The sequence below is a fragment of the Neoarius graeffei genome, chromosome 2, assembly GCF_027579695.1.
Source record: "Neoarius graeffei isolate fNeoGra1 chromosome 2, fNeoGra1.pri, whole genome shotgun sequence".
Taxonomy (NCBI): Eukaryota; Metazoa; Chordata; class Actinopteri; order Siluriformes; family Ariidae; genus Neoarius; species Neoarius graeffei.
In genome coordinates, this window is record NC_083570.1 from 114,810,111 (window position 1) to 114,824,283 (window position 14,173).

At 41.3% G+C, this 14,173-nt stretch overlaps 1 protein-coding gene and 1 long non-coding RNA gene across 2 annotated transcripts; one reads left to right on the top strand and one right to left on the bottom strand.

Annotated features, from left to right (window-relative positions):
* Positions 1 to 598: 598 nt before the first annotated feature.
* Positions 599 to 2,933, top strand: LOC132870750 (uncharacterized). Its single transcript, XM_060904582.1, has 5 exons — positions 599 to 708; positions 1,274 to 1,319; positions 1,884 to 1,975; positions 2,086 to 2,196; positions 2,651 to 2,933. Exons 1-5 carry the CDS (start codon positions 617 to 619, stop codon positions 2,931 to 2,933), a joined length of 624 nt encoding a protein of 207 aa, XP_060760565.1. The 5' UTR covers positions 599 to 616.
* A 1,816-nt stretch (positions 2,934 to 4,749) lies between these two features.
* On the bottom strand, positions 4,750 to 5,616 carry LOC132874988 (uncharacterized). The gene is made up of 3 exons (XR_009651738.1): positions 5,545 to 5,616; positions 5,328 to 5,456; positions 4,750 to 4,875 (listed from the first exon to the last, which is right to left on the bottom strand). It is a non-coding gene; the product is annotated as an uncharacterized LOC132874988 (long non-coding RNA).
* Positions 5,617 to 14,173: the final 8,557 nt, after the last annotated feature.

The following is a 14,173-nucleotide window of genomic DNA, read 5'->3' on the forward strand; positions in this document are numbered from 1 at the left end:
AACAATGGAAAATTGTCTTTTATTTACAGGCACTGTTGCATCATGTCCTTCAAAGACTGCTTACACGCCTGGAACATGTCCTGCAACAGCCACACCTGGACATGGACTTCATGCAGTTTGTATGTTATCAGGAGAGAGTTTTTCTCAGTGCCATAGCAGGTCAAGTAACTATTCCAGCAGAGGTAATTGCAGGAATAGATGAACTGGACCGTGCGATCAACACTGAGATTGATCAAGAAAAAGTAACAGCATTGAGTATGGAGCAAGGTGCAAGAGGGCGCCCAAAGACACTCATTTCTGAAGAGCAAATAAGCAGCCTGTTGGAGTTGTCGTTCCCTGTACCGACAATTGCTGATTTACTTGGGGTGTCCATCAGAACAGTGCGTCGGCGGATGGAGGAGTTCAACCTTAGTGTTAGGGCCTCCTACAGCAACCTCTCAAATGAGCAGCTTGATGGGATTGTGTCTGAGATTAAAACCAGGATGCCACATGCAGGATACCGCATGATGAAAGGGGCATTGGAGGCAGAAGGACACAAAGTGCAGTGGGATCGTATCCGAGCATCAAGGGTTAGGGTCGAACATCAAGGGTGGACACCCTTGGTGTGTATTCCCGCATGATAAACCTTGGGTGTGTGGTGAGACGGAGCTACTTTGTTCCGAGCCCAAGGTTTCTCATGCACATTGACACCAATCACAAACTGATCAGGTTAGTTTTTTTTGTTTAATCATGTCTGATGTTTAATTAAAAGTGGTGATATTCACAACCACCGAACTAAAGGAGTTTACATAACTGTGTGGAAGATAGTCAAAGGAGTTAAGTTGTAAGCAACTGGACTTCTTGTTGGAGCTTGAAGACCGTTCACCTTTTATCCCAAAGGCTTTTTCAGTTCTGGCCTGATGTTTGAAAACCAGGAATTATATCTCTGGATCACTGGAGGTGTGAACCACACCCCTCATTTCCATGACAAAGGGTCATGAGTTACCCGTCAAGGTGTGAATTGGAGTGAGAGTCGTTGGGGTCACATGATCCAGAGAATGATAGTTCTGACAATTCTGATAATAATTCTGACCACAACAACCATAACTCCTGGTATCCAAACATCAGGCCAGAACTGAAGAAGCCTTTGGGATAAAAGGTGAAACAACAATGAGAATCTACACAGACATCTGTGTGGAAGATATTTTTATTTTTGTATGCAGGTGAAGTTATGTGATGTATAGAGTTAATTCGACAGTTTGTCTTTTAAACATGCCTCTCTTTTAATACACAGGTACAACATGGTCATATTTGGGGGTATTGATGGATATTCACGCAAGGTAAAACAACTTGCTGTATGTCCAGATTTTCATCACTGTCCTTTCAGCTGTCTGGCTACTTGTTGCACTACATCCGACAGTTGTCGGTAAATATCTGTGCTTTACTGTGATATGGTGCTGTGGTGGTTAAAAGGTGATTGTTTGGCGGTGAGATGAGAAGATGGCAGGTTGTTTTGGTTTGTGGAATGATTTTGATTTATACTAAACAAAACAATCTAAAATTGACATTGGAAGGGTAACACACACTTACTTCCCTCGTCCTGTTACCCCTAGCCCTGAAAGTTAATTTTATTACCCGATGCTCATTGTGGACGTTGCAGTGAAGAAGAGATTTGTTTTTTGTCTTGCTGGTTAGGTGGTTAAACTTTACTAACTTTTTACTATGCTGATGGTTAAAAACCAACCCCCCTCTCGAACCACGCCCAGGTGATATGGGAAAAGGCAAGACAGCAGGTCTGCAACAGTAGCAAGAGGCCTGTTGCACAAATCAAATCAATCAATCAAGGATAAGTGTCAAAGCTAGGCATGGCAAAATCTCATTAGTGAATTGATGTTTCTGTGCAGATCATGTACCTGGGGGCTGCCCCCAATAACCTAGCCTCAACCACCCTGGGCTTCTTCATGGCAGCAGTGGAGCAGTTTGGCTTTCCATTAAGGTAATGCTTTTTTGGTAAATAAACATTGAAACAGATATGACTGAATAGATACCAGTGTTGTGAAAAGTTGGAAAACATGAATACAACTAATTGGTGAATTTCTCTCTTAGGGTACGGGGAGACCATGGCGTGGAAAACGTTGACGTGGCTCGTTTGATGTTTTCAGTCCGAGGCACGGGGAAAGGCAGCTTCATAGCAGGGAAGAGTGTGCACAATCAGCGGTAAGTTCTAAGATAACTTTCAAACGCAGTCTCTTTAGTTAAATGCACTAAATGTAAATATACCTATGCAATGATTGAAATTCTTGTCATTGTCTTTGCTTATCAATAATAAACTTGCTTTGCAGTTGATTTAGAAGTGGATCAGGATTTAAATTGATTTAATGCTACGCTGCCAGTTTATAACATAAATGGGAAACACTGGTGTAACATATTATGTAATGTGCAAGAGGCACACGTGTACTTTTGAAAGTTCAGAACTAATAACTTATTGGGCCTAATGTAACTCATTAGAACTGGTATGATATAATAATACACCAATAATGCACCAACATGACCTCCTTTAACCAACTGATAAAGAATTCAACAAGAGATGGAAATATTTCAGTGATGAGCCTTTTCATACAGATCATTTGTGACACTGAGTTGGTCTTGTCAATGTGTTATGTACTCCTAGCATAGAGCGGCTGTGGCGAGATGTATGGTCAGTGACAAGTGCCTACTACAACACCCTCCATTCCCTCGAGGATGATGGTCTTCTGGACATTTCAGATAGTGTGCACCTCTTCTGCTGTCACTACACCTTCCTTCCTCGCCTACAAGCCAGCTTGAACACTTTCACTGAAGGTTGGGACAATCATGCTTTGAGTACTGAAGGGAATCTGACTCCAAACCAGATGTGGCATCTCGGTCTCGTGCGGAATCCAGTAGCAGAACCAGAGGGTACAGAGGTATGTTAATCATTTTGTAGCTATAAGGTGCTCAAAGGAGTTAAGTTGTAAGCAACTGGACTTCTTGTTGGAGCTTGAAGTTTCACCTTTTATCCAAAAGGCTTCTTCAGTTCTGGCCTGATGTTTGAAAACCAGGAGTTATATCTCTGGATCACTGGAGGTGTAAACCACACCCCTCATTCCATGACAAAGGGTCACATAAGTCACCCGTCAAGGTGTGAATTGGAGTGAGAACTCCTGGTTTCCAATATCAGGCCAGAACTGAAGAATCCTTTTGGATAAAAGGTGAAATGTCTTCAAGCTCCAACAAGAAGCCCAGTTGCTTACAACTTAACTCCTTTGACTACCATGACCTGGATGAATGAGAATCTACAGAGACAGCTATAAGGTGCAATTTGCCATTCTGGCAAATGGATTTTTGTATTGTTCCACAGTCAAATTATGACACTCCTTTCTGTGCTCTTGAGACTGAAATAATGTACTGTTCTAAACCAGTTTTCCAACATAAAGATTTTTTTTAGATTGGAGAAGAAGACTGCACCTTTTTAAAATATACATTTTATCCCAAGATAGTGAACACGTGTTTCACATGGGATCATGGCTTTGTTTTAATATCACTTTCAGGTGCTAAACATTCCCCTGCTTGACTGGGAAAGCAGTGGACTGAGAACAGATCCAAACCCTGGGGTTACTGTGCCTTCAATTGCTTGCCCTTTGAGCAGTGCACAAATGGAGGAGTTGAAACAAAGGGTCAATCCAACGGCTCCATCTTTGTCCTTTGGCACAGACCAGTACCTGGCAACTCTGCAAGTGGTGCAGAATATGATTGCAAGTTAAAATATTGTAGTTACCACAATGTTAATGTCCACTTTTGTTACTTAAATAAACATGCTGATGTTTTACAGTGCTTTTAATGTTTTTTTCCCCCTTCTTCGCTTTTTAGATGTTGACACACTTAACAGGCAGTGCTTCTACAAAGACAAAAACAGTCATTCCAGAGAACCTAAACCTTAAAAAAATTGAATGAAATTACATGAAAGGTTGCATATACTGTAGAAAGTCAATCAAAATAACTTTATGCCTGTCACTTGTTATATGAGCCCAAATCCAGTGTTGCTTGTTTTGATGCACGCCTCTAGGTCCTTTTGAAACTGCCTGAAATCAGTGTAATGAGTGGGAAGATGGAGTGTTTCAAAACAAGTTGCTGCTCTTGGGTACTTTGATGAAGTCATCGCGACAATGAGTTCACGGGGCAAGACCTCCCATCCAGTCCAAAAACGCAGCAGTTCTTTCCGGTCATTGCTGGATGCTGCAGGTGAAAGACCAGATGTCTGTTGACCATACTTTACAAAATGATGGATTCTTGAACAAATTGAAGTTGGGTGGTCTCTGTTTACATCCATGTCCAGTCATAATCAGTATTAGCTGCAGCATGTATATAGATGGTATAAGATACTAATACTAAGACACTTAATACTGATTATGAGTGGACATGGACGTAAACCGAGAACAGTCAGACATTAACTGACACAGCATGTTTACATGACAAAGTAAAATATAGAAAATATTCTTTAGACGTTACAAATAACTGGTCACCTACCATTCTCAATAAATTCACGAAGGTATCCTGTTATGCGACTTGTAGTTTCGACTGGACATTCATCTTCAGAGTCGTCATCTGTAGCACTGGGCCAGGTAATTACACGTAGAATGGCCTTGAAACATTTTCAGAAGGTTAGAGTTAGATCTGAGATCAACCACAGTTCCCCTTAAAGGCTATGCACTTGGCACTTAAGCATTTTTGTTTTACCTCTGAAGTTAATGAGGCATCCTTCTCCCTTGGAAAAATTAAGGGTACCACATCAGGTTTTTCTGTCATGAGATGCCAGAGATGAGTCTCTTTTAGACCCTTGCGCAGTTGCTTCACTTGTCTGGTGGTGCGTCCAATGACCTTTAAAAATGAGAAATGTTTTTATGTTAGGAATGCAGTGTCCTTGGTCCATGGATAACGTCTTGTATAAAATAAGGTTCCAGGAATTAGCTATCGACATGGCCATGAAACGGAACATCACTTAATAAATGCTGTTGCTAAATGCTGCGATTGTGAATAATTTTATTTTTTCCATTAAAAACCCATATGAAACACATTTAAAATAGAATTGAAATCCTGAAAATTAATTTATATTTTATACATGTTAACAGGACTAATGTTGGTTAAAAATAAACTCGTTATCTGTTATGGCAGTCTTTATGTGGACAGATTTCTCCCCAAGGAACCCTAATGGGAAAAAATCTGTAATTGAGGCACAAGTGTTAAATGCCTAGACTAAGTGCACATTGAATCTTTTGCTCCATCTACAGTACTGCTCTCTAGTAATACAGTAACTGCAAAGTAAGACTCACAGAATGAAGAAGCATTTTTTCACATAACCATCTTCGGTTATTTTCAGTTACTCTGGGAAGGTCCCATGCAAAGGCCAAATTCTGAACACGCGCTTTCTCTTGTTCTGATAGCTCTGATGTTCCATCAAGCTGTAAAAACAAACAATGCAAGCATGACATTTGGAAAATGTTCACCGTTTGACAATGCAAGGCCAACAGTTATTTCAACTCAACACACCAAAGTGATTGTTTCACGAATGTCGACATCTGGGCAATCCTTTATGGTTACAGTTGCCACGTCAGGGCTTCCGCCAAGGAGGACGTGTAGTATTGCCTGGCTCATTCCCACAAAACCTGGGCCACCATGGAGAAAACTATGTCCCAGCATCCTTCCGGCCATCTGGAAAAGGTCGCTGTCAACGAGCAGTGATGATGACAAAGGAACCAAGTAGTCTGGCTCACCCTCAAAAAGCTGAGTGATATTGGCATTTCCTGCATTCAAAATGACAAATATACCAACCTTAACAGATGAACATTGTTCATTGAATACAATTCTTAAAAAAAACAAAAACAATGCACAGAATAAAGTTATATTCACCACAGTTCAAAGAAAAGCCTGATCTCAGCTTTTGCATGCAGATGGAGAAGAAGAAACGGGTCACCCCCTCTCCAATAGCAGTGTCCCCTAGGATGGACATGAGAAGTGTTCAATTCAATTCAATAGAGCACATAATTTTTAAAGTTTGTGTAATTCTTACCCTCCAATTTGCAATTCAATGGACCTGCCCAGTTTTTTTGGTGTGCTTTATAGAATGCAACAATTGTCCTGTCCTGGTCTTCTGGGCTCTCTCTTAAATCCATCCTTAAACACAGTGGGGGTCCAGAGTCATGCGTTTTGAGAAGAGCCTCTCTGAACAGTATGGCAGCTTTAGCAGGGTCCGAGGCTACTTGCCACTCTGTTCAAATAGTAGAGTGAGGAAAAATAAGTCAGATTGAATGTGTGTATCCCATAAATATTTTTTCCAATTACACTTGTTAACAAATCTTGTTATACCATCTGTAGTAGAATCAGTGGGTGCTGCTACTGAGAAACTTCTGGATGGACCTTCTAGGGCCTCCAACTCACCTCCAACTGTGCCATCTGATGGATCGATGTCCCTAGTAGTATAAATACAACACAATGATTAATGTAATTCTGACATTCACAAACCCGTTTCTTTTTCCAAAACAGTAAGTAGTGTCATGTCACTCTTATGGTAGCACATGTAAATAAAGTGTTACCCTACAGAAGTAAAAGATTGATTATAAATGTAGATAATATACATGTTACACTCGGTTCTTAGAACCCAGGTCTCCCAGGTGGTAATCTGTGGACAACCCACCAGTCTACTGAGCTGAGAATGGTATGACTCAATAGCAGGCTAAGGAAAAAGTCTTTAGTGCATGGGTTTATTCCAATAGTAACTCAAGGCAAAAGCTCAGTTTCTCAAACAGATAATTCCAGTTAGCACAGCGGGTCAACAGGAAAAGAATAGGCAAATCCAGTTCACAAAAAACACAGAAAATCCAAACAGAAATATTCCACGAGGTAAGTTTAACAGGTAATCCAAAAGGTGATTTCAGTCCACAAAAAGCACAGAAGATCCATAAGGCAAAACATAGGCGGAACAGGGCATAGGTACTTCAGAACAAGGAAACCAGTGAAAACAAGAGAGAGTTCCTTACTGTGTTCTCCTCGAAGACTCAGCAACGACTGAATGAAACACATGGCTTAAATACAAAATGGCTAATGGGTGGCAAGGCAGGCATATGACCAGAGTAACAGGGTGCAGGTGAGAGTAATCAACCAAGGACACAATAGGAAAGGTAACATCACATGAGGCTAGCCCACAAGGGCGACATCTAGTGGCCAAAACACAAATGTCCAGAGAGTGGTGAAGGAAGTCCATGAGTGTGACACATGTTTCTGATGATCAGATTTTTCTGTGATATACACAGTAACAATAATGACAACCATGTATGTTACACAACTCTTTTCGATTATTTTTGGATGGACTATTGTACATAACTTTAGTCATTTCTAAACTGACTGAATAAATCAAAGTACTTACCTCTCACCACACATGCTGGCATGCATTTCAATTGTGGCAGAGGAGAATACACATGAACACACTGGACATGTTGCATTGTCCTCTGGGATCTCATCACATGCTTCAGAGTCCTGGATTTTGAAGGAAATTGAAACTATTAACACATACTGTGCGTTACTACATTCCAGAAATACAATCAAAGAGAGAATTTTCACTTTAAAAGGGACATCATTATTGAAAGACAACCTCTACGGGAAAAATTACTTTATGTACTTGATAAGTGTAGTGATAACCTAAGCAGTACAGTTATATTATTAATATATTTGTTAGTATTTAACAGATTCATAACGTTAAAAAGTACACCAGAAAAATTCAAGAAGTCATTTACACCTCATCATGAACCTTGTCAACAACTGTATAGGCTACTGTGTTGTAAATAGCAGGCCTATTAATGCACTGAACACAAAAGTACAGATATTTATCATCATTATAGGTTTGTTAGTAAAATAGTGAACCTGTAGTGTCCCTTGACATTTCTCCAGGTGGACTAGCAGAACATGCACCGGCATGCTTGACCCACATTTTTTACAGTCACTTTTCGGCATTTTTGAAAAGAAACTGTCATCTTGTGGGAGGGGAGTTGTATCAAGTTCTTCTTGCAGAGGCATAATGAATAGTGTGTTTTTGCCATTGTTAGAAGCAATTTTTAACTGTCTGGCAGAGTACCCCTCTGCTTCGGGTGGAAGCAAGCTTAGCTTGCGTTGTCCAGTGCCTCCTATACAAAAAGAACACACACACACACACACACACACACACACACACACACAGATTTATATTACTCTTTCATAATAATTTTAATCTTATTTGAATAACCTGAGGTCTAGTTCAGTAAATGCTACCTGAGGCTTTGTAGAGGAGCCATCCCCCAGTTAAATTCCCCATTTTGGGAAACTCTTGGGTTAGAAGTGATGTGATCTAAGAGAAGATAAAACTTAAGCTCAAGACAGATCTGATACAGGCCGAAATGCTAATATAAGATCAGCTGTAAATTAGTTTGTACCTGGGTATGGTCACTGTCCTCTGACATAGAAACATTCCTCCGGCCAAGCCCTGACATCAAATAGGATACTTCATCAGACGGCTGTGGTGTGCGGCTCATGGTCTTTGGAAGCAGGTAAAAAATAAAAGAGCATGTCTTGGAGACCGAGACATTTTGCCTTACTCCAACATATGGCCTCTTTCTACCTCTTTGACCTCTCTGGAACAATCCAGGAAATGACCTGAAAAAAAAAAAAGACATTCAGTCATTTTGTTGACTTAAGAAACCATTTTTTGCAGCTGTAGTATAGTCATTGATATTTCTATTCAATTCATGTGTTGAAGTACTGCAGCTCCCATTTTACTGACTGTGACAACTTTCACATGATGAAATATCAAGGGTGTAAATTTGAGTATTCAAAGTTCAGCTGAGTTAGTATCAGAAAAGCACAAGTCAAAAATACAAAGTCAGCAATCACAAATATTACCACTGAGTATTACAAGATAGGGACAGGTGCATGTGCACAAAGTGGATGGTGTTTATTTCCTCCTCATTTGTTGAACAGTTTATTTTGGCTAATATGATTTTCAAAGGTCAAACCTGGTCATTTCCTGATGAACTGTAGGCTGTTGCCCTGCAGTTAGGTTACTTTGCGGTTGAGATGTTCCCACAGGTTCATCTGCCAATTGCTGGACAATAGGTTGCAAGACAGAGAGGAGGTTCTGTGCTGCATCCCGTACACTGACCTGTTTGGAAAAGAAACGTGAAAAACGTAATGACTGACGGAATTTAAACGTTTCCACATACTTAAACTTTCACTTGCTCCCGTATGCCTATACACATTACAACATTCACTGCATTTTTAAAGGGTGCCGCGAAACAAGATATTTTAGGCTGCAAAAATCACAAAACGGCCAACGCAATCCTGGAGGGACTGATTAGCTAACTTGGATATTCGCAATCTAATGTTGCCCATCGACATATGTGGGAATCGTCACGATGCTCCTGATGGTCAGCCCGCCACTGCTGTGAAACGTTAGCCTACTACACGTATGTTACAAGCACAATTATATACAGTTAGCTAATGTAGCTTCTCAGGATAACTACCTATACTCTTCAAGCTGTATCGCTCGCACATTTGCTCTATTAGGATAATTTCGCTAACTGTAAATGTTACTACACGTGTATTACAATATAGTTAGCCAACTTAGCCTGTCAAGATAGCCTAATTACCTCATTCTTCAAGGCTGCTTTTACGTGCACATTACCTCAAATAGGATAATTTCACTAACCGTGTATATTACAGAGTTAGTTAACTATAAGACATTTAAACCATAATGTTACTTACACGTTGTTGAACACCTCTTCCCTCCATGCTTTCGTGGTGCCGTGTCGCAGACCAAGATTCATGGCCACAGAGCCGTTTATTGAGATATTATCCCTATATACGACTTTGCATGGCCAATAACCACACTGCCACCTCCTGGACAAAAGTGGTAGAACAGGCATTCCTGGTCTCTGTGCGCAAATCGTTTCCTTCAAATCCATCCGAGTGAATCGTGCCAAAAATCACGTGAGAAGGATGACGCAACTGAGCGAGCAAATAGGAACCTGCACATGCAAATCGTGTTGTGCAGCTTTGCAGATCTGAAGTTACAAGTGCAAATTCGAAGATGCGCTTTCACAAGTTGCGAAATATGCTTGCAGTTTGCTTTTTGCAGATGTGTGGATCTGAAGTTACACTTACAAACTCTGAGATGCGCATTCACAAGTTGCGAATTACGGGTTTTACAAGTGCAAATCATAGTCTGCTCTTCTTCGGATATATGGCACTATCCTACCTTCATAAATGTGGCCTATTTACTACCCAACTCTTGGACAAAATATTTTGTTTTGAATAGCTTACCATTGACTGGGTAAAATAATGTCTTATGTCCTCCTTACGTTTTCTTTTATTGCCCGACATCACTGCCTGTGTGCTGTTTTGCTGTAGCAGCGAGCTGGATGCTGATTTTACCGCTTGCTACTGCTTACAGCCAATCAGGCCCGCCGACAGGGGGGGACAAACAGGTATGTTGTCCCGGGCCCAGGAATGGGGGGGGGGGGGGGGGGGCAGATCTGGGCTCTCATGAAGTTGCGATTATTTTATTTCATTTCAAAATGTGTTGATTTGGGGGAGAACTGTGCTATATTTGCATTCAATAAATGATTTCTAGATCTTTTGCCTTTATTGTCTTTGAAAAAGGCGTCAAGAACCCCCTACCACCCCTCATGCAAAAATGGTTTGGTCTGACTCTTTCAGCCCGTCCCTTCTGTGTGTGAGAGAGAGCGAGCAGCCCCTCCCCCAACCCATGTGCTGCGAGCAGAGTGTCACAGGATTTTCTCAGTGCGCTCCCTCCAAACAACGGGGATTTACACGAAAACGGAAGGAGATATTCACAAAATTCTTTCACAGTGAGCGCCACAAGGCTCTCCTGAACACACTGATGTAATTTCTTTGTCTGTAGTGTAAAAAATGAGGTCACTAGAGCGAGTTAAAAACGAGTGACTTTTCTGCCAAGTTTATAATGGCAGTCTATGGGGAAGCGCGCCTGTTCTCTCCTTACTTTCAGGCTTCTCATTCAAAAACTGCAAGTCCTATTGTGTAGGTAGACACATTGTGTGAATCAGGACAAGTATGGCTACTACTTTTGAGAAAATTGTGTGTGGGGAGTGAAAATTGGGGCTGAAAACACAGTTTAAATGAGAAAGTTTGAGCTATTTTTCCAAGCTCTCTACACTCTAACTTAACGAGCTCCACTGGTGCGTAACGCAATAGACACCCATTATAAAGGCTGATTTTCTCAGGCTTTATAAGGGGGAGGAGGGGTGGAGATGCGGGGGGTGGGAGCATGGCGAGGGCGGGCGGGTTTCTTTTCAAAATATGGCTTGCGGGAACTGTTATTCCAAAATCTCGTACTCCACCTTTAAGGGGGAAAAAATGACATCGTTCGATCATAGCGCTTCGACAATCAGCGTGCGTGCCATTTGCCAACATGCACAAGTCAGGAGCACAGAAAAGAAAAGAGAAAAAGAGAGGAAGAAACCAAGAGACTCAGGGGCTCACTGCATAAATATTTTAAAAAAGATTCGGATGATGCAGCAGGTACTAGCAAAGGCAGTGGGGCAGCTGAGTCAGGTAAGACACAGCCAACTTTTTCCAGCCCCGTAAAGTAACCCCAACCAAGGCACGCAATTAATGTTACAAACGAGGGGAGAGCAAGTCACACTGAACACCATATCAAATGCACAGGGCATTGAATCATTTCATAACCACAATGGCTTAATAACATTGTGTTTCATATATCTGATTGAAGCTAAGAATATTCACATTAGCCCGCAATCATATCCCGCCGTTTCTCAAGCGGTGTGTTCTTCTCTGCTTTTCACACTGGACAGTACGCACGCACAGTATACTATGTTCTCCCCCAGCCCTGCCCGAAATCCCCCGTCCATCGCTGCTCCTTCAAGAGCACCCCAATCGCGTGAGTAGAGACTGGGATAAGAGAGGTGGGTGTGTGTGTGGGTTGGCCCGGGGGGGCCCATTCAGAACATTTTGTCCCGGGCCCAGCCAAAGCTGTCAGCAGCCCTGCAGCCAATGACAACAAAAAAACATAGCAACGTCAAGGCAACGGGAGGTGGGCCAATCAAAGCTTCATAAAGCTTTTTTACCTGTCCTCACCAATAGTCAGCCGTCTTTGAGAGGTCTGTTCACAACTGAAAATCAGCTGGAAGCGATACAGCATTTGGTGTTTTTATTCAGCGTTTCCCACATCGTGGCTTCTCCATTCAAAAATGGTATGGACATTTTAAACTCAGCTGAATATTGGTATGGACACGTCCATACCGTCCATACGCATTTTTACGCCCATGTCTTCACCTCTTGTGATAGCGATTTTTTCCAAAGTTTTCCACGTTGATGGCAAACGCTAGGCCTCGGCTTGGATTTCACGCATACTCGTGTCACGGTTAAGAAAATAATTTATTGAGTCCAGTGTGATAAAAGTTATGAATGAAAACTGAATGAAAAATAAGTAAAGAGTCCAAGGTAAACAAAAGAATTGTAAAAATGGTGAAAATGTAACAAAAGTATGGTCAAAATAGTGTTAGAAACCGGGCTCCATCTCCCCCGCCAAACTTAAAGACCCGGCTATAAGTCACTTGGCGCATGACATCACTCACAGGTGTACGACATACTTAAAGCCACAAACATAAAAGCCATAAAACATAAAAGTCAAACTAAATAATAATCCACTACAATCTAGCAACTAGTCCATCCACAATAACGAAACATATTCACATGTCCAGCCCAAAATATTATCTTTGTGAAACAAAACATAAAAAGCATAAATGGCTGTAACATAACGGCCCCTAATTTTAAGCAAACAAAAATTACCAAATCATCATCATTCACAGAGCAGCCATTTGCTAAGAGTCCATGTACAGTGTCCAAACATTGCTCATAATAAACCATGCAGTATCAACCATAGCATTACATATTGTGTTTTGCACACCAACCCCAAACCCAAAGTCCAGTGCATATCAATGTCCATCTTTGATTTTTTTTTAAAGTTCATGAGAGAAAAAAAAAGGATATTAAAAAAGGCAAAAATCTTCAGACAAAAAAGGTCCAAGAAGTGCAAAAACAAAAGTCCTTCGACAAAAGAGTCCAGTAGATGCAATTGTCCATCATTTCAAACATAAATCATAATCAATAAACTTAGGCTGTCAGTTCAATCTGACTCAAGTAAGAGGCATAACTTAGTTATGGGTCTCTCCAATTCACTGCTCTGTGTTCTAACACGTACTTTGCGCACAAAACCTTTGGCATCCCTCATAGTTTCTGTAATGCGCCCTAGGGGCCATGAATTTCTTGGGGCACACTCATCAACTAAAAGAACTAAATCTCCTACAGAGAAGTTTCTATGGGGCCTGTTCCATTTCTGGCGCTTTTGCATAAGGGGTAGATATTCTTTTATCCATCTTTTCCAAAAGAGGTCACTGAGGTACTGAACTTGTTTCCAGCGCCTTCTTCCATATGATTCTTGTTTGCTAAACAAACCAGGTGGGATGATTGGTTTTCCTTTTAGTAGTAAGAGATGATTCGGTGTAAGCGCTTCAAGGTCATTTGGATCATCACTAGATGGTGTAATTGGTCTGTCATTTAGCATTGCTTCAACCTCACAGAATATTGTATGGAGGACTTCGTCATCAACCATTTGCTGCTTAGTGACAGAACACAGGATCCTTTTAGCTTGCTGCACCAAACGCTCCCAGACTCCACCGTGGTGTGCTCCATGCGGAGGGTTAAAGCTCCACTGTGTTCCATCATGGGCTAGTGTGGTATGGATTTTACTTTGGTTCAAGTTTTTTAGGGCTTGCTTCAATTCACGCTGTGCACTTATGAAATTAGTTCCATTGTCTGATCTAATGGTTTTGACCTGTCCCCTCCTACAGATGAACCTTCTTATGGCATTAATGCAGGAATCTGTATTGAGCATTTGGGCCACCTCGAGATGAACAGCATGGGATGTTAAACATGTGAAGATCACTCTGTACCTTTTTACAATATTCCTTCCTCTTTTGACCTCGATAGGTCCAAAATAATCCATGCCTACGTAAGTGAATGGAGGGAGGTCCATGACAAGGTGATCGGGGGGGAGGTCAGACATTTTTTGTTGTCCAGGCCCTTGGCATGA